General features: G+C 41.5%; 2 protein-coding genes across 3 annotated transcripts; one reads left to right on the top strand and one right to left on the bottom strand.

Moving 5' to 3' along the window:
• Positions 1-5,304: 5,304 nt before the first annotated feature.
• Positions 5,305-13,693, bottom strand: SARAF (store-operated calcium entry associated regulatory factor). Of its 2 annotated transcripts, none has more exons than XM_080591879.1 (6): positions 13,534-13,693; positions 13,234-13,409; positions 11,681-12,071; positions 9,037-9,145; positions 8,005-8,123; positions 5,305-7,495 (listed from the first exon to the last, which is right to left on the bottom strand). In XM_080591879.1, the coding sequence occupies exons 1-6, from the start codon at positions 13,616-13,618 to the stop codon at positions 7,470-7,472; spliced, it is 906 nt and encodes a 301-aa protein (XP_080448005.1). In that variant the 5' UTR covers positions 13,619-13,693; the 3' UTR covers positions 5,305-7,469. The 2 variants fall into 2 exon arrangements, with proteins under 2 accessions (XP_080448005.1, XP_080448006.1); XM_080591880.1 differs by having other exon boundaries at positions 8,005-8,120.
• A 24-nt stretch (positions 13,694-13,717) lies between these two features.
• LEPROTL1 (leptin receptor overlapping transcript like 1) lies at positions 13,718-18,440 on the top strand. The gene is made up of 4 exons (XM_080591899.1): positions 13,718-13,870; positions 14,048-14,123; positions 14,773-14,959; positions 16,026-18,440. The coding sequence occupies exons 1-4, from the start codon at positions 13,795-13,797 to the stop codon at positions 16,140-16,142; spliced, it is 456 nt and encodes a 151-aa protein (XP_080448025.1). The 5' UTR covers positions 13,718-13,794; the 3' UTR covers positions 16,143-18,440.
• Positions 18,441-18,721: the final 281 nt, after the last annotated feature.

Raw genomic sequence — 18,721 nt, 5'->3', positions numbered from 1 at the left:
GAACAGAAGCGAGGAGAAGGTACCCTAAATTATACTGCAATGCTGAAATATTTTTTCCATTGAGAATGAGATCTCCTTTTATCAGTTCAAGTAACCGTTTACTCCAAGCCCAGCTTTCCACCCTTTGCTGTTTGCACAAGTGCAACTATACTGGTGGAAAAAAAATGAAAACATAGCCTAGACAAACATATAAACTACATGTACTTTCCATTTCACCTTCAGCAGTTGCCTAATCAAGAGAAACTACATTTTAACAGCATGAAACGATCCTTAGGAATCAACACAGTGTATGAACACTTTTCTATGTAATTACACTCTTCTGTACACTTCCCTCGAGTTTTACAGGCATTTCTAAAAGATGAACTCTTAGTGATGCTGTGGTTTCTAGCACTGGTGAAGCTGTTCAGAACAGAACAGCAGTTTACCAACTGGACAAATTCCCTGATGATGGTTTTTGCCTGTGTCCAAGGTAAGCTATGGGGTTGCAGCACAGGTTCAATAGGGGTTTCACTGTTGCAGCCAGACTAGTCTGATACTAGCTAACGCCCAGATTTAAGCAAGGGCTAAATCTTTTCTTTTGAATAAGGAAAATTATGTGTGGACAAAATGGCTCGGACAAAATGGTTCGTTGAAAGATGTAATCTCGCTGATTGACCTGGATGGGCAGTTAAGTGTCAAAACCCGGTTATGAACGCATTCGTTTTCTTTCTTTTCTTCTGAGTATCTGTTCAGCTCATCTCAGCCTAACAAAACTCTGCCCACAAGGTAAGAAAAGAAACAGGAAAAAACACATCACATTCATCACAGCGCTGTAATCCCTGCCCCCACACTCTGTTTGGGGGCCCATCAGGACGGGGATTGTGTTTTACTCAGGAGATACAGTGCCCAATACAATTGGTTTCCTCTCCCAGTCTGGGCTGGGGCCCTGAGGCGCTACTGCAAGTTCAGGGAAATAATGCTGCTCGTGTTAACTCTTCCCCTGCCAAACAGGCACCGTGCTCAGAGCATCTCATCTGGGACAGATGCAGTCATTTGTCCCCACTGGACTTCAGTGGCGAGGCAAGTCGTTAGGGAAAATAAGCTGGCACAGCAAAGAAAAAGCAAAATGCAAGCTCTATTGCGATCTAACGAAATATATTTCTTCCAATTCTCACCTGGCTTATAAAAGGAGACCACCGTGAAAAAGCTATGACAGCAATCCCATCCCAGGTGAAACTTTGCACTAGTGTAATGAGATTTTAGTTGTGAAGGCCCTGGAGGCTGGTGCTGTGGGCCTAAACGTTCACATGACCAGCAATAGCATAGCACTGACTACAACTATATCTCCTGAAACACCAAGGGCATACTGTATACACAGCTTTGTTTTGTTTACTTAGGACACGCAATAAAAATGGCGCAGTTTTCAAAAACGTTGACTAGGCTTTTCCTTTGAATTTCAGTGAAAAATTAGGGCAATTATTGAGATGAAATGATTTGGGGATTTCTAAGCCAAAGCCACGTAATACCTGTCACTAATGTATTTACCTTCAACTCCATCCTGCGTTTTAGCCTTTACAGTGTCCTGTGGTAATGAGCTTCATAAACCAAATGCCGGGCCTGCACTCTGAGGTGCACATAATCCCTGACCTGGTAAGATCAGGAAAACGCATGGTTATGCCAACAGCCATGTTTCTGGGCAAGGGTGGAAAGGAAGAGAACGGCAGGGAACGCCTGACCCAGCAGCTGAATTTATACGTTGCGCCTATAAGCCACGTGCGGACATGGGGGGTGCAACTCCTTTGCAGACGCAGGGCACAAGAATAACCTCCAGTACGTTGCCTGACTTTACCAGTGCACCCAACATCGTTTTTCAAAGATCTCTCATGCTTGCCGTTCCTCGTCTTTGCTTCATTTGTCATTCCATAGAATTAAACATTCCTGTAGCTCAGCTGTCTTCCTGGCCCTCCGCAGACATGCTGCCCAGAGTTTACTGAATGTAATCTTCTCTCGCCCACATTCTCTTCTCTTGGAGGTCTGCCAAGTTTAGGCTAAGCGGTAGCACTCATTGCTCCATAGGAGCTATCAGGTGCTTGGGCAAACAAAGGATCAAGGCAAACAGACGCCCCAATAGCATATCTCAGGCTAGAAGTACTTACCAGTTCCTGTTTGGGATTCCTTTCTCTCCTGCTCTTTTCAGACTGAATGCTTTTGGAGACGGTTTGCATTGTGTCTCTCTCTCTCAGCTGGTGCAGAAGGGGAAAGTTCTGTTTCTCAGTTATGCTCAGAGAAGCTCTGCAATATAAATTAGCAGCTATCCAAATCCTAATTTCTCTTCAGTTCATTTTATGCTGAATTGATAAAGGGCACATATTACTATCTTGGACAAAACTGTTTTCGAGGTTCAAACGTGGTCCTCCTTTCATGATTTATGTTTGCACTGTTTCATCTCTGTTGCTGTTACAGCCTAATCCCTGGCTACTTATTAAAAAGGAAAGAAATCCTCCACCTGTTATGAAGGAAAGCATGTAGAATTATCCAACCAAGTTTGCCAAGAAAGAATCAAACTGCATTGCAACCCACAGGGCCTGGCTGGTTTTGTAATACTACTTCGGAGGATGTGGGATTTGTTTACATAAGGAAAATTACACTTCACTGCTGACAGTAGGTGTCATCAGCAGGTGCTGAACAGGATCTCTGACTTGAAAGCAAAGCCAGAAGCAACTTTCTGAGCTACTTCAGCCTACTTTGAACAGATTTTGACCTCAATTTCTGAAACAGCACAGTTATGCTAGTTCATGCTAGTGACCACATGAATTTCTCTACTGATCCATCTTCATCTGTTATCGCTATGAGCACTCGATTATCAAAGATAATTGATATTGATCAATTGATAAACAAGTTGATTATCAAACTACAGTGAGCTCTAACCTAACCAGACCTTTGTTGAACACCAAACCTGTTACAGATCTAAGTCTCCCATTCTTGATGAAGTGGTGCAAAACGCACTGGTAGCATTATTCAAATCCACTACAATAAAGTACTTCTCCTCCTGTGGGGAGGGGAATAAAAAAGAATGCTGATAAAGTATTCCCAGTGTGAAGATCAGCTCTGCAGTGTTGTCCCACTTCAACATATTCAACCTACACTCATTACACTTTCTTTTCCCCCTCTCAACTATCATCTCTGTGCGTTAAACTAAATGTGATGAATTTACATTGCTAAAGGTCAAACCAAAAGGTGACTGGTAGATGGGTCACTCCCATTACTCAGTAGCAGAAAAAAAAGGTGTTTTGCATATTTCCAGTGCCTCCGCAATAAATACATCCCCACATGCTGATACAAGGGTACAAGTGGCCTACAGAAGATGACTAGAAGTGACCATAGTCAGAAGATCCTGTACAAAGATAACAAAATAAGCAGACTGCAAGTGCCTCAGTACCAGGAGAGTCAAGGCAAATCCAGAAACAAAATTCCTTGTGCAGTAACTCAGGGAACCAGACCCTGGTCTTAAAGAAGATTCTGACAGTATCGTCTTCACCAAATGTCACATCGGATGGCTTGAGGACTGAATTTATCTACAGCTCTTATGGTCCTCAGATAAAAACATACATATCACTGATAATCACCCCTAGGACTTGTTTAGGGATGCAGCATGAACCTTTCAAGCCCAATAAGAATCCCGACACTGCCGCTATTAGAGCTACCTAGTATTTCCTGCTGTTGCGTGGGAAGGGAAGGCTCCATCTGTAATCCTGGCTTTGGCTATTGCAGGCGTAAACTTGCCATTTTTCATCATGCTTGTTTGCTGCCCTTTCCATTTCTGTTCTCAGTTCATTTCAGGACACATTCCAGTGGGGAAAAAATACAAACGTGGGGCCAAGTTCCCTTCCTTATGCTTGGTACTTACATAGTGGCATTTTCAGAAGCATCTGAAATCTTAAAAAAAAACAAACCTGGCCTGAAGCCACTATGTATAGCTGAGCTAGCACATCCTAGGCCAGCTACCTGGTTTACAAGCCTTAGTCATTCCCAAGGTACAATGGAGAGCATGTTTTCAGGTCTTCTATATGCTGCTAGTTCACCAGCCCTTAATCTGCTCCAGTTGCCATCCTTGACAAAATCACTTATCTACCAGAAGGCTGAAAAAAGTTATTTTCAAAGCCATAATGACCACAAAGGTCAATTCACAGCCTGTCAGTGTGTTGATTTCCTCTCAACCTATGACAGCCATTCCCAGCTCAAAGTACTTTTTTGCAAGTACTTGTCGCTTCATTACTGAAGAAACATTGACACATAGCATGAAAAAGAGTCAACTATGAGATAGAAGACAGTGGGAGATAAAGAAATAAAGTAACTTTAAAGGGAATCCGCTGATTATTTTCAGTAGCCCTATCAAAACACAGCTGCAATAGAAAAGATGTCAAAAAGTAAAAACTACCGTAATCAGTCAGAATACTGGGAACACAAGAGAATCAGCTGCAGAAAAAGGTTTCAGCAAAATATACTGAAGGATATTTGAGCTTCTCCCAAGCAGCCCTTTACCTTGGACCACCCTGGTACATATAGAAGAACAAGGGGCCTGAATGTTTCATTACATGCAGCATGAGACAACAGCACTGTCTGTTGGCACCGACCTCTTGTCGTTTTGCTTATGTACTTTAGTTTATAGACAGCTAAGCTACTTCTGTGCCAGAACCACTGGTTGATAGATACTCTGCAAAATATTTAGAACACCAAGTTGCTTTAGTAAGGAGGAAGAAATGCAACACAGCTGATGCTAAGCTCAGTCCCTGTGCACAGATACTGCATTTTCAGCTTTTAGGTGGCTGCGCAGGCAGGCATTGCTTGCTACTTTATTCTAGCAATCATGCTTTGAAACAACTCCCAGTCCTAGTGCTGGAAAGTGTGCCACCTAGCTTTATTTCTGTTTTGCAACTCTGTGATATGAAGTGATGATCATGGAACATTAAACAAAACTTAGAGGGCTTTTGTTTGTTTAACGCATACTTTGCGCCAAAAGGAAGGAGAAAGCTGTAGAGCATGAGTCTGCTGAACTAGCTGAGATGTGACCTAGGAGTTGAGTCACAAGACAAAATGGCATAGAGAAAGCTTATCTCTGTGTCTTTTTTCTTTCATCACATGCTTCAGAACAAGTCAGCTGTAAAACTGGGAGTTTCATGCCTGTAATGAGCTTTAGTTTTGTGTGAGGGTATAAGGCATTTTAAGAGTATGAGCAGAAATATTCCTAAGTGCAAAGCAGAACTGCAATTACCACACAAAAGCAACTGAAAAACAGACAGTGCCAGCCCTGCAGGCCTCAGGATAGTGTTTTAAAGGAAGGAATACCCTCTACTCACTTGTTTTTATTACTATGACAAACAGAAGAGCAAAAATATCCAAAACCAGGTTCAGCAGACTACTGTAATTCAAGTTCATGCATCAAAACAGGTTTCATGCAGGATATAAATACAAATGAAAACATTGTCTAAAAATGTATAGCACTTCATTATTTAGACCACTTCAAACTACCCAACCTGTAGAAGTCCAGTTTCATTGTTATGTAATTAGTTGGTGAGTGGAATATTGACTGTAATATGTTTCAACCTGTATATACTTACAAACAAGTAAGAACTCCACCACTGAAATTCATTACTATCCTTGGCTATAAAGATTTCTCATATACTTCCCCTCACAAAACCAAAAACTTTCTAATAGCCTGGTTTCTAGGTTATTAGAACAGGCTGTTTATTAGGCTGTTTCCCCTTAATCCTCCAACAGCTCTCAGCAGCAAAACACTATCAGTTACCAATTTTACCATGACTTTGTGTTTTCATTGAGAGCACCACGCTTCTGTAACTTCTGTTGGCTTCTTAAAGATTCTCATATGTATTTAATGTCTGGCTTAAGCAACAATATAAACTCAGGCATTAACATTTCAGCCAATTATTTTTGCGTACGCGAATGGACCCAGTTGCTTTCTCGATGAGTAACACTGAAGTCACTCACCTAGACTAAACATACCTGCTAAGCCTCCTCGGGGAGGTGCAGCTTGTATCAATAAAGCAGGGCTGTGCTTTCGCTGGAATACTTTACATCAATTCCCACACACTATTATCTCAAGAGTGAAAGCTATGCTTCTCAGGCTGTTGCCAGCATAGAAGAGCTGTGTACACACATGCTTCTAAGCTGTGCTATGATAAAGGTACAGCCTCTGGAGAAAGTTTAGTGTTCAAGCTGCCCATTGTTCATTTCTGCCCAAATCCCGAGAATTTTTTTTTCTAACAATTTCTTTCCCATGGTACTGTCAATAATCTAATAACTACATGACACTCTTCTCAGAGCCCCAAAAATATCACAGACCAAAGCAAGGCATCCCTGCTTCCCATTAAAAAAAAAGCACTGTCAAAGGAAGCGCATTCTAGAAAGTTTGTCCTATCAGACAGTGAATTTCCTCTCTCTGATTAGTCTCAAGGCCTGATACGCTCTAGAGATACCACCAGCTTTGGATTAAGAATGTTCCATTTCCATTCACAACAATCACTTTTGGTTTATTGAGTCCTGGACAGGTCATCAAGCAGAGAAGTCAAGGGCTGAGATTTAAACTAGTCTGTATCAGACATTTTCACAGCATTACTAACACCCACAGTAAAAAGAAGAGGGCAATGCAGGCAAAGTGTCCGCAGACATCTTTATTTAAATTACCTTAGTCACCCAGAAAAAGGCCCAAATTACACATGATCTTGTCTCACTTCAAGTTACTTATGCATTTTTTCATAATTTATAAAAAACAGATTTCCATGGCCACTTGGATAAACTCTAAAGCATGGTGTGGCCTCATAACTGCAAGTCTTGTCTCCAACCATCACACAGCACAGAGACAAACATTAGATTAATGTTATTCTCTATATATATTTGATTTTGCCCTTTTTCACTATGGAAAACCCCATCTGACTGCCTGACAGCACCTACAGTAATATTCACATGAATTCTACACAGACAAACAACAGTAGTTTCAAAGAACAGCAGCCCTTAGGTATCAGGTACATTATACATCAGGCATTTCAGATGCTGGACCACTAAAAACAAACCAAAACAACAAACCAACCAAACCCAGAACCACAAAAAATCTGGGTGAAATGAAACTGACCCCAGAACAGTAAACCACTTGCTCTGAAAATCTGCTGATTTTGATATTGCATTAATCCATCAAGTATGTGCAACTGTAACATTGTTCTTCTCCACATGGATGAGTTTATTTTGTATCTTATGAGAAAAAGCCATTGTGGTGAAACAGTGGATGTTCCAGCACCTGCAATACCCTAAACCAGAGTGAAGGTCCACATTTCCACGTGAGAAAGAGAGTGATTCTTTGTCTAGTTCTTTACACCTCTTTTCACAACTGCTTTTGAAGCCTACTGCTAATAAAAAAGGGGCTAGTACAGAGAAAGACAATTTAGTTCAATAACTTAGATGTAGTAGCGTCAAGGATTTCATCTTCGTTTTGTGCCCCCAAAGCCTGCAAAGAAGAAGAAAAAAGGCTCAGCTCCATTACGTACTTTCCACTGGGCCCTCTCCAGTTCTAAAAAGTCTAAAACTTGTGAGATGAGTTGAATATAAAGTACAACGTCAAGCAACAGCTGTGGACTGACTGGCCTGAAGAATGTTCTTTATAGTTCTTTACAGTTTTTTTTTTTACACAAAGAAGTCACATTTGCACATTTTCTAGAGAAGGTCATGTGTAGCACACAATGAAGGGGAAAGTCTTAAAATAATGAACCTTGCCAATAAAGAAAAACCCACTACTCGTTGGTACCATGCTCCCTGTAGGCCTGTGACAGAGTTTCAAGCCCAGCAACGGTGCTCTGTTTCCATAAGAAATAGAGATATGGTTACACGCTCATCTGTACCCAATTCCTGGCCAAAATAAAGGCAGGAATACTTGCTGAACCTCAACTAATATTCCATGCATTTTGGACAGGTCCAAATTTCTTGAGTTTCAGGAGATTAAAAGGTCTCGTGCCTTACCAGAAGCAGTTCTTGTTCCTGTACTGCTACCTTGCGTAGAATTGCTCGACTGCCCATACATTGGAGGTGCAGCTGGGGGATCTGTCCACATACTGAAATGTGATTGTGACCGTGCTCTGCTGAGAGAAAGAGTAGGAAGACTTCATTAGTAACCTTATGAATAATTATGGTATTACCACTCCAAACAACAAGGGGAATGCATTTGAGGGAGAACTGTAAGCAGGCATTTTTTTCAAACACAGAAGCTTCTCTATTTAAAAGAATTAACAGCAAGGATGATCTTTATATTTAAGTGCAGCTGTTTGACAAATACAGGAAACTGCTTGGTCTCTGAGAAGTCCCTGCAGAGGTCATATTTTCTCTAGTGAAGACTACGACAGCAACAATTTCCACCCTTAAATAGCTTAAGAGTGATGCATTTTTAAAAGTTTAAAAGTGTTTGGCAATGATCAGATGACCAGTAGATATTTACTCCAGCACTGAAACGGCTTCATTTGTATTATGTCTTTCCAAAAATGCAACTTATGACCTACAAGTCCTTTGAAAAAACTCACAACTCTTGGATTTCCATACATGGGACATTAGGAGACTGCAGATTAAAGGCTGTTTAGTTTGACTGCACTGAGTATCACACAAGAGCAACTGCCATCCATACTAAATTTAAGAGAGATGACACTAACACAAGACAAGCATAAAACTATCTGTAAACAGCTAATATTTTAATCTGTATTTTAAAGCAGTCTGTAGAGAGATTGTTTAAATGCTCATTTTAAATTTGCAGGCCACCAAGCCAGATCTGAGTATGTACTTCGAGCAGAATGAAGAACCTTAGTCTTCCCAGTTCTTCTCCCTGAAAAAGACATTCAGAATATCTTCGCTGCTGGAGTTACAGATTGCACTTCAAAGTTGTTCTAGGAGGGTTTTAGAGCTTGAATGAGACAAGTCTGAAAATTTACAAATAATATAAACGTAGTATATGGTATACCCCCTGAAATCTTGAATACTTAAAATCTGACAGTATGCATATTTTACCTGTGACTGCCAGCCAAGTAGCCTAGCAAGCCTCCTGCTCCTAATCCAGTCCAAAATCCTGGTCCTGAATTGTTTTCATGACTGGACCAAGCCCCAGATCTCTCACCTCCTTAAACCAAATGGAAAAAGGAAAACACATTGGTTAATGGCACCTAATTCTCCAGCCAGCTGTTGCAACAAAATTCTCCCATTAAACATAATGGAAAATTAGACACTGTGTTCCTCTTGATTTCAGTAGATTCTTGATCAAGTTTATCTTGAAAGGCCTCACAGTTTGAAAAGCAGGAAGAAACATAGAAACAAATAGTAAGAACAGTAGTTTTACATTAGCAATTAGCTTCCACCCCATCTCATAGTCTTGATGTTTCCAAAACAGTGCAGAGTCCCTGCCTGCAGATTTTATAAGCAGGCAGTTTAGATTAAAAATAACAGAGGAACTGAAGAAAAATTGATCTGCTCAAGGTCACACAGCAGGCAGACTAAGGCATAAAGTATTATAAAACTTAACAGCGACCCAATCACTAACACACACTGCATCTGACCTCACTGAAAACATCTGCTCGTTTTGAGTAAGAGTGGCTCAGTTTAGCAGCTAACATTACCCCATATTGTTTCTGGTAATTCTAGTCTTGTACTTGGTATCAGAAGAGAGGATAAAAACTTTGCAGTGTGATTGCAGTTATTATGCATGAGTCACTAAGACTGACAAATACCTTGATAAAAATGAAAGCAAATAAAGTGCACTGGGGGGAGGAGAGTCACAGGTTTTATATCTGAACTAATAACGTGAGGTTCTGTCTCTGAACCAGATGTCTTCCATTTATAATTAAGAGAAGGTGCAAAACCAAAGTAGAATAACTTCCTGGTCTAGAGAAAATCGGGGATACAAAAATAAGCTCAACCACAGGTTTAACGCATAAGGAAGCATAAAAAGGCAAGAACTGAAAGCAATGTTACAGTCTCTCTGAAATATGGCATGGGAGAAAAATCTCAACTTGAATCATCAGTTTAAGTCAGACTTCTACATGTAATTTGATGTTGAATTTCATTTTCAATGATTTGGGAGAAAGAAGCTCTCGTTGGGATGATACACCTGTTAAACTACGCTGATACAGGATCCAAAATAATGCTTAATTTACTGTAAAGAACTACATTAATCAGGGAGATGAACAAACTCATTTGTCCAAAAGCACCATGGCTGAACACCAACTCCGAAAGCAATCTTCGTGGAAAAATCCAAGTAAACATTCAAGATGTCAAACCACTAACAGAGGAAAAGTCTAATTTAATTAAGATAGACCAGCTAAACAAGTTTCACAGGACACATTCTGCATGCTAGGGGAATTTGAAATGAGGCAAATTAAATATTAACAGCAATAAGTGAACTACACTGCTTTTTATTACCATTCAGAATTTCAAAGACAAATACATTCTTAATATGCAAAGCCATATGCACTCAGAGACACGCTTTCCTCTGCTGTCAAAACTGAAGGCAGATACTAATTAATCCCTACGTGCTTTTTAAGTTTTTCAGTTTTCAGAATCAATGAAGAAATTTTCGAAGTCCTACTCCCGCTAGATTTCAGATTCCTCCCCAGTAAAAGCACATTTGTGCAAGTAAACAACAAGGAACAGGACAGAAATAATAAAGCAACCCTTTATTCTGTTTCGACTGTGCCCAGTGGGACAGAACCCTGAAACTGCCACAGTAATACCAGAGGCAAGTGGCATGCACACACAAGGTCACTAGTGCACACACAGCATGAAAGAACTTCCCAAAGTCTGAAATAACCACACCAAAATCAATTTGCATAGCCACTAGCTAGTAATAGTGAAGCACAACCCTTCTAATCTTCTGCAGCAGGTACATACGAAGCATTTCTGCTGCAAATGCCCTGCACAAGGGTATCTGAAAGAACTAGATTGGCAACCCCTGTTGGCCAAGTGGTTTAAGCAAGCCTGGAAGAAACCAATGTTTGTTTTAACATTACTAAAGCATAAACTTTTGACCAAGTACATTTAATCCTTGCTATTTAATACTTGATTGGACCCCTTCTGTCTCACCAGAGAGACAGAGGGTTAAATGAGTGGGTCAGACAGCAGATCAGTAACATTTCCTTGCCTTACATACTATGACTATCTATTTCAATCCATTATGTGATGGAAAAGTCATCTGTTTTCACGCTTCTTTTGATGTTGCCCAGGATACAGTTGGCTTTCTGGGCTACAAGCACACACTGCCTGAAAGACCCTTCTGTAGATTTTTCAGAGAGCTTCTTTGGCATTACTTTGTTTCTGCCTTTACAATCTCATCTCATCTGGAAGAGATAACAGTAATTACTCTTCCCCTGCTACAATCCTATCCTACAGGGTATGAAAACAATGTTTGGAGAGCACTGCAAGTTGAATTTTCCCAGATTCAAAGAGCAGTTTGCTTCAGTCTGCCTTGAAAGCCAGTGAGAAACAGAGCTCTTATTTTTGTTTTTGAACAAATAGCAGTTGAGTGTTGGCTGGAGGTTTGCAGCCAGTTAAACATAACACCCTAACGATGTATTGGTTTCAAGCCTGTCCCACAGGCACCTATTGCATATAACACAGTACAATCCTGCTTGCTTGCTAGCATTATAATGGCTTGGAGCCGCACCTGTGAAGCTGGGCTTAAAACCAGGAGGAGGAGGTGCCTGATGATTCTGCCAGGAAGGACGAGCGAATCCATCACCATCACCAGACGTCTGCTGAGGCTGCTGGTTACTGAGGAAGAGCTTGTATACTCCAAAAGCAAGAACCAGAATAACAATTATAACAATTGCTCCGGCACCAGAATCAGAAGAATCCTTCCTTGTCTGATAAAAGCCAGAACCGAAGCTTTCAGAGTTCTTCACTTTCCTTTCACCTTCCTCAGTCAGCTCTAACCTGAACAGCAAACTACAGGATCCTCTTAAGATGTAAGGATCATCTGGATAATCATAGCCTTCACAGCTCACTTCAATTTGTCCAAAGCGATAGGTGTTCTCCAAGTCTGCTTTGCACTGCCACTGGAAAAATAAACACAATATAAAATAGCAGCTACTTCTCCAGAGATGAGAATACCTCTCTGTTTTCCCAAACATGCTCAGAAATGCAACTATCATTGCCAAGAAATCATTTAAAAGGCCAGAGCATAAGGAATTTCTAAGTTCTCCTATCCTAAGGACTAGAACTTTGGAATTAACTTAGAATGATTTAAAAAAACTTAAAAGTTAATATAATCTCATCATTCAGAGCAAAGAAGAATTACAACTCTGTGAGATTTTCTGAACAGGTTTTTCAAGTATGCCTTATTTAGGTATAACATTTCTGAAAATAATCTGTATTCTGCATAATGAAGTGCACCATTAATAAACACCTGTCCAATGCAGAGTGGAGAGCAGATACAAACATAGCCCATGGAAGTCTGAAAAGCAATGCACACAATTATATTTGTGTTCAGATATGAAAAGCAATTGGGACAGACATGATAAGGAATTCATATGTGATATTTAATAATCAGATTGCGATTCTGTAGGTGAACATATACAGATTTGTCAGTCTCACAATTCTTTGAAGTATCTGAATTTAGGTGTCAACTCTAACTGTAACTGACATACTTTAAAAGAAGTAATTTCCAAATTAATAATTCAGGATAGCAGTGCCCACTGCCAATTCAAATTTGACCATACTTTTACAATACCGTATCAATTTTAATAATAAGCTTCAGCTTGGATTCCTGTTTATTCTATTGCCAGAAGCATAGGTAACAGATAAAAAAACTCTGTCTTGAAATACCTGACAAAAATACTAACGTGCAAGAGGAAGCCCTAGAAATTTGAACTAAAAGTTTTAAAAGTTAAAGCTGAAGTGCTGAAATATCTATGGTAATTTCTATTTTAAGTATGATGAATCACTGAATGGCTCAGGTTGGAAGGGACCCTAACGATCATCCAGTTCCAAACCCCCTACCATGGACAGGGATGCCACCCACTAGATCAGGTTGCCAACAGCCCCATCCAGCCTGGTCTTGAACACCTCCTGGGATGGGGCATCCACAGCTTCTCTGGGCAACCTGTTCCAGCGCCTCACCACCCTCTGAATAAAGAATTACCCTTTCCTCTTTCAGAAGCTACCGAGTCAGCAAGAGAACTATTTCATTAAGGCTTAACGCCAACTTTAAACACTTACCTGCACGTCGTACCCATCCCAGCCTTTGTTGTAACACTGAACAACCTCAGGGACGCGGGAGCACCCAGCGCTGCCTCCCGTGCACTGCAACTGCGGGACGGCCGCCGTGCGCCGGGACGTGGTGTACTGACCCCTGTGCAGAGTGAGCGCCTGCACCTCCCTCAGCAGAACCCTGCCTGCAACGAGAAGCACGGCGATCAGCACGGAGCGCAGGCCCACCGTAACCACGGGGCAACCGGGAACCCGCCCCCTTCCCCAGAAGGGCCTCCCCGGGCGCAGGAGAGGCTCCGCAGGCCTCACCCGGCTGGGCCCAGCCCCGCGCGGGGCCGGCGGCAGCGCTGAGGAGGAGCAGCAGGAGCACGGCCCCGGCACCACCGGCCGCCATGGCGGCTCCCCGCTAACTGAGCTCTTCCGGGTCCGCGCGGCGCTGCTCATTGGCCGCCCGGCCGGAAGGAGCGGGGAGCAGCCGGGGAGCACGCGCACTGCGCGCTTCCCGTGAAGCCTCGCCCTAGCAACGCGCGGCGCCTTCACTTCCGGGAAAGGGCGGGGCGCGCTCCGCGCATGCGCGCTGCCTTTTCCCGGAAGCGGCCGCTGGGGCTCCGCCGGTGCGCTCCGCGGGCCATGGCCGGCATCAAAGGTGCGCGGGGGGGGCGTTGCCACGGCAACCGCGGCGCGGGAACCCCGCGTGAGGGGCGGGGGGGGGGGGAGCTCCTGAGGGGCTGCGGGGGTGCGGTTGTGCCCGTTGGAAGCCTACGGGCGGCGTTCTGTGTCGTGTCTCCAGCCGTTTATCTGTTTTCGGTTTGCTTCCTTACAGCGCTGATCAGCCTGTCCTTTGGGGGAGCGGTCGGACTGATGTTCCTGATGCTGGGATGCGCCCTCCCCCAGTACAAGTAACGTAACGCTTGGGTTGGGTTCAACCTCGGGGTTTCCCTGCCGATACCTCCCCAGGCTGGGTCATACCCACCCGGGAGGCTCTCGGCAAAGTCATCCTTCAGAGAACGTAACAAATTTTCCCTTAACGTGCCTGAGGAATCTTGTCTAATTAAGCCACGAGCAACGTAGGAAAGCATGGCCAAGTACGGCGGTGTAATTTTTGTAACGTTGATTGCACTGACATTAAACAAAAAACGTATCAAAGGTTTTGGTGCTCCATGGCTCCTGAATATCAGCTGAGAGCAATACTCTTGTGCTGTGTGCACTGAAAGCTCGCAGACAAAACGAGGTGAGGACTACGCAAAGATAGCTCTGCAATTCTTGAGTAAAGCCGACAGGTTAAATTTAAGAGTTAAGATCATCTTCTGCTGGGTTTCGGCTTGCTTAGCGAAGCCTTGCTTTATGAACATCCTCTTAACGAGGTCTCTGCTGAAGCAGCTCATAAACATGGTGGGTTGGATTAACGTCATCTTGTTCCAAAGTAAAGGGCTTGCTTTGCCTGGGCTTGTCTTTTCCAAATGTGTATATTGGATGTAGAAAATACCTTATATTGATTTTCAGGAAGAGCAGGAAGTAAATTAACTTTTCTTCTCCTTTCTTTTTCAGCCAGTACTGGCCACTGTTTGTTCTGTTTTTTTACATCCTTTCTCCTATACCGTACTGCATAGCAAGAAGATTAGTAGATGACACAGATGCTACAAGTAACGCCTGCAAGGAGCTAGCCATATTTCTTACAACAGGCATTGTTGTCTCAGCATTTGGGCTACCTATAGTGTTTGCCAGAGCAGAACTGGTCAGTACTATTTCAATCTCTGAAAATACTCTTTGCTAGAAAACTTGTTGTTGTTTAAACTGAAGGTAGAGCTCTCGTGCATTAAGTGACTTTTATGAATACATACTTAAAATGCTTGCAGTGGAAGCAGAACAGGAATTCTTTCGGGGGGGGAAAAAAAAACAAAACAATGGAAGCATGGCAAAAAGTCATGTTTGCCAATTGCCTTACATGGTCATGGAATAAACCCTAACATCCTAGGATCCTATGTGTGGTACAGAAAAAATGAGATAGAATATAGCATGAAAACTTAACAGGCAAGTAATCAAATGTACAAGTTTACATCATACCTTGAAGGTAATTTGTAGAATAGTTGGGTTAAAGAAGTATGAATAAACAGTGAATTTTTGCACTCGCTGTGAAGGACATGTGATCTTGTTTTTTTTTTAATCTTCTGAGTTATCATTATAACCTTCCTGGTGTAGGACTTCCCACTAACATCCTGTAAAAGATGACCTTGTTTGCGTGAATTTCAATTTCAAAGAATACCAGATCAAAAAAAAAATAATGGGTGTACTTTCATAACACCTCTTTAGGCAAGAACATTTGAGATGGTCAGTTTGAATGCCTCTCAGCCTTTGACTAATGCACTTAGTCTCCTTGGAAAACATTCGCCTCTGTTTTTTGTTGTTGTTGTAACTTGGTTATCTGCTGACATTTTAAAGGCCTCCATCCTTGGCTGTCTGTTTAAAAACTCCTTTGGCTGGCAAGTGTAGCTGGACTGCACGTATGTTTGATGCTGTTGCGTAACCTTACTGTACTATTGCTGGATGTTAAGTAAAACATCCGTGCCTGCTAGCCAGCACTTAGATCTTAGACTAGAAAAACTTCAGTACTGCTTGGCTGACTATTTTTAGGCAAAGCCTTTTTGGGTAAGCCTAACCAGCCTTCCCAGCATAACAAATAATGAGATACTGTCTTTTATTGCGTATCTGTTGCTGAACTTTGTCTATAACATGACATCGAGAGATTACTTTTTGTCTTGTTCAGCTCAGGATGTATCTAACTAAATTCCCCTTGTTCGCAGATTTACTGGGGCGCGTGTGCACTTGTTCTCACGGGGAATACAGTCATCTTTGCTACGATCCTAGGATTTTTCTTGGTCTTTGGCAGCAATGACGACTTCAGCTGGCAACAGTGGTGAAAGGAAGATAAAGAACTATCACAGACATCTTGTCGTTCAGTGGCCATGCATACAAATGAGAGAATGGGCAATAAGAGAAGTAGTGTAGCAAGCCTCTCGAGTATTCTAGATACTCCTTTTTTTCCTCCTTGTTCATTCTGAGTGTACTACTGTTTTCCTGATGGGTTTCTAGGTTTTTATGAAGTGAAGAGATGGTTGATTTCATTTTTACCTTTGGTATATTTTTAGGTGCTGTATTTGTTTAAAATTTTCATTCTTGTTCTGCTCAGTGTGTATGTAAAGCTTTAAAGCTGGAACAAGAATGTTAAAAACAAGGTTTCAAAGAAAATTTCAAGTCTTTTTGTTGTTTAGCATTAATACAGTGCTTCAAAATAACTTTTTTTTTAAAATGGCGATTATATACAAGCTGAACTGACATAAGCAATTCTACACCACCATTGTCAATTACCAGATATAAAGACTGTAGTTATATTTCACCAGAGGCAAGGGTGGGGGAGTACCAGTAGCAGATTTTTCTTCTGCCCATACCTAAAACTGGGTGATGAATGTTGATAGCCTTCAGTTAAGGAAAAGGCTGAGAAGCAGGTAGAGTTATTTGGGAAAAATCCTGAATTTAAGCACTGTTAGCACTTTTACCTGCTTCCTTATCAATTTTTGTGTGGATGTGACATTCAAATTCTCTGTAAATGTGTTGATGCTATGACATACAAAACCAAATTGCGTTGTAGGGGAAGGGAAAAATGATGTTTAAATTCCATTTTTAAAATCTTTTTTTGAACTGTATTTATAAGTATTGTATGGTTTTGAGCTTTTATGTCAACTTTTTACCACAAAGAGGGTAAAATGTTCACTTATGGAACTACTGGTCTGAGTTAATTTGAAGCATGTACGAAACTTTTTCCTCATTCCCCTTTTTAATTTATTTTATACATAAATAGAATAAAGCTTTTCAAATGTAGATTAAAACCATGTTAAACTTGCCTAAGAATGATTCCCTCCACCCCTTTTTTTTCCTTTGCACAATGCAGTTGAGCCATGACTTTTTTGGAAGTCACTGGCTGAACTGATTTCACTGACTGTTTTTAAGTTCTTATGCACTATGGGTTAATAAGATTTAATGTTTTGTCTGTAACTGTAGACTTGTGTTCTGTAAGTTTACACATATAGCTTCAAATATTTCAGTCATTTCTGCATACCTCTCAATTGTCTGTATTTTTCATTTAAAGAAATCTGTCATTAGACATTCCATTGTGAAATAGCTGATGAGGGCCAGTTAAGCAGGTTTGGCTGTACCACATACAGTGATAAACCTCTAGACTACATTTTTACTCACTTCTTTAAAAGAGGTGTTTAATTTAAAAAATGTACTGTGCATAATTAAAAGGTGGTGATTGCTAAGATCTTACTTAACAGTGGAGTGGTATGAAAAGGCACAATATCAGGCCTTAGCTGTAATGTTTGTGCACAGATGTAAATGAAACACAAAGCTTGAATATTTGAAGTCAGACAGTAATAGTAGCTACTTACGTGATGTGCTTATGGAACTTATGGGGCAGTGGGGGTGTAGTTACCTACAAGTGCTGCTTCATTAATGTCCTCCTGTGCATAAAATAAGAACTCAACATTATCCACACTGGTAGAGGAACAAATGGTTGTCAAGACCATAGTGCAGAAGCCAGTAGGTAGCATTTCAGCCCTAAGTGCTTCACCAAACTTGTCTGCGATCGTTCAAAGATGCCTAAGAGCTGTAGAGCTGCTCATTTCATGATGGTTTTCAGTGAGATGTCTGCACCCCTAGCCCCAAAATGATGGATTCTTCAGAAGATTTTCTAAACCAATGGTTACATTTGCGCTCTTTGCCCTTGTGAAGGAAGAACAATGAAGACTCGTACAAATCTGAATCTGTTACCAGCTCATTTTTTTTTTTTGTGGTCCGAAGCTGTGGTAGTTGGTCCCCATCCCTTGCTCCCCAACTCCTGTGCTGCTAGCCTACTTCTCAATTTGATGCTACTCTGAAACACCAGGACACTGAACTGCGCGTGTATGCATTGGCTATGTATTTTGTATGTTAATTGCATTACAGTGTTACATTCTTTCCCTTGCACACCAAGCACACGCAGTGTGGCTCTGGTTTGAGCTAGACACTTGGGAGGTATGAACTTTCCGTGTAATAGGCATTGGGACAACATTGCCATCCTATAGAAGAGAATTTTGAACAATAAAAATTTTAAATAGCAATCCCAGTTCTGTACGTTTAATCAAAAATACTCTAATAAAAGAGTACTTTGTTTAAAGTATTATTTTGTTCATTTAATATGATCGTTGTTCCTGTTGGGGAGAGATGTCACAAGGTCATTCAAGTCAGTCCTTCAGTGCGCTTGCTTCATTTACCTCAGATTATGGGCAATACCATTTTCTAAGGGTCTGGTTGGCGTGTGTGGCTATTATACCAAGACAGGGCTGGTATTTATGTATATTTTTGTTCAAACGCATTCTTTACGAAATTTGGAGCCAGCCCCCGCGCTCCTGGCACCTGGAAGCCGTTGGCAGACGGAGGAAGGGAGGGGAACCGTAAACCG

The sequence above is a fragment of the Anser brachyrhynchus genome (assembly GCF_964034855.1).
Source record: "Anser brachyrhynchus genome assembly, chromosome: 4".
NCBI classification, from domain to species: domain Eukaryota; kingdom Metazoa; phylum Chordata; class Aves; order Anseriformes; family Anatidae; genus Anser; species Anser brachyrhynchus.
This window is presented reverse-complemented; position numbering and strand designations above follow the sequence as displayed.

What these genes read in the sequence shown, in the direction of transcription:
- SARAF (XM_080591879.1), bottom strand. Translation starts at nt 13,618, where the DNA reads ATGGCGGCCGGTGGTGCCGGGGCCGTGCTCCTGCTGCTCCTCCTCAGC. An exon ending in TTTTAAGCCCAGCTTCACAG is followed by an intron (nt 9,146 to 11,680) that starts GTGCGGCTCCAA and finishes ATTTGGTTTAAG; the next exon opens with GAGGTGAGAGATCTGGGGCT. An exon ending in TACTTGGCTGGCAGTCACAG is followed by an intron (nt 8,124 to 9,036) that starts GTAAAATATGCA and finishes TCTTTCTCTCAG; the next exon opens with CAGAGCACGGTCACAATCAC.
- LEPROTL1 (XM_080591899.1), top strand. Translation starts at nt 13,795, where the DNA reads ATGCGCGCTGCCTTTTCCCGGAAGCGGCCGCTGGGGCTCCGCCGGTGC. An exon ending in GGCCATGGCCGGCATCAAAG is followed by an intron (nt 13,871 to 14,047) that starts GTGCGCGGGGGG and finishes GCTTCCTTACAG; the next exon opens with CGCTGATCAGCCTGTCCTTT. An exon ending in TGCGCCCTCCCCCAGTACAA is followed by an intron (nt 14,124 to 14,772) that starts GTAACGTAACGC and finishes TTTCTTTTTCAG; the next exon opens with CCAGTACTGGCCACTGTTTG.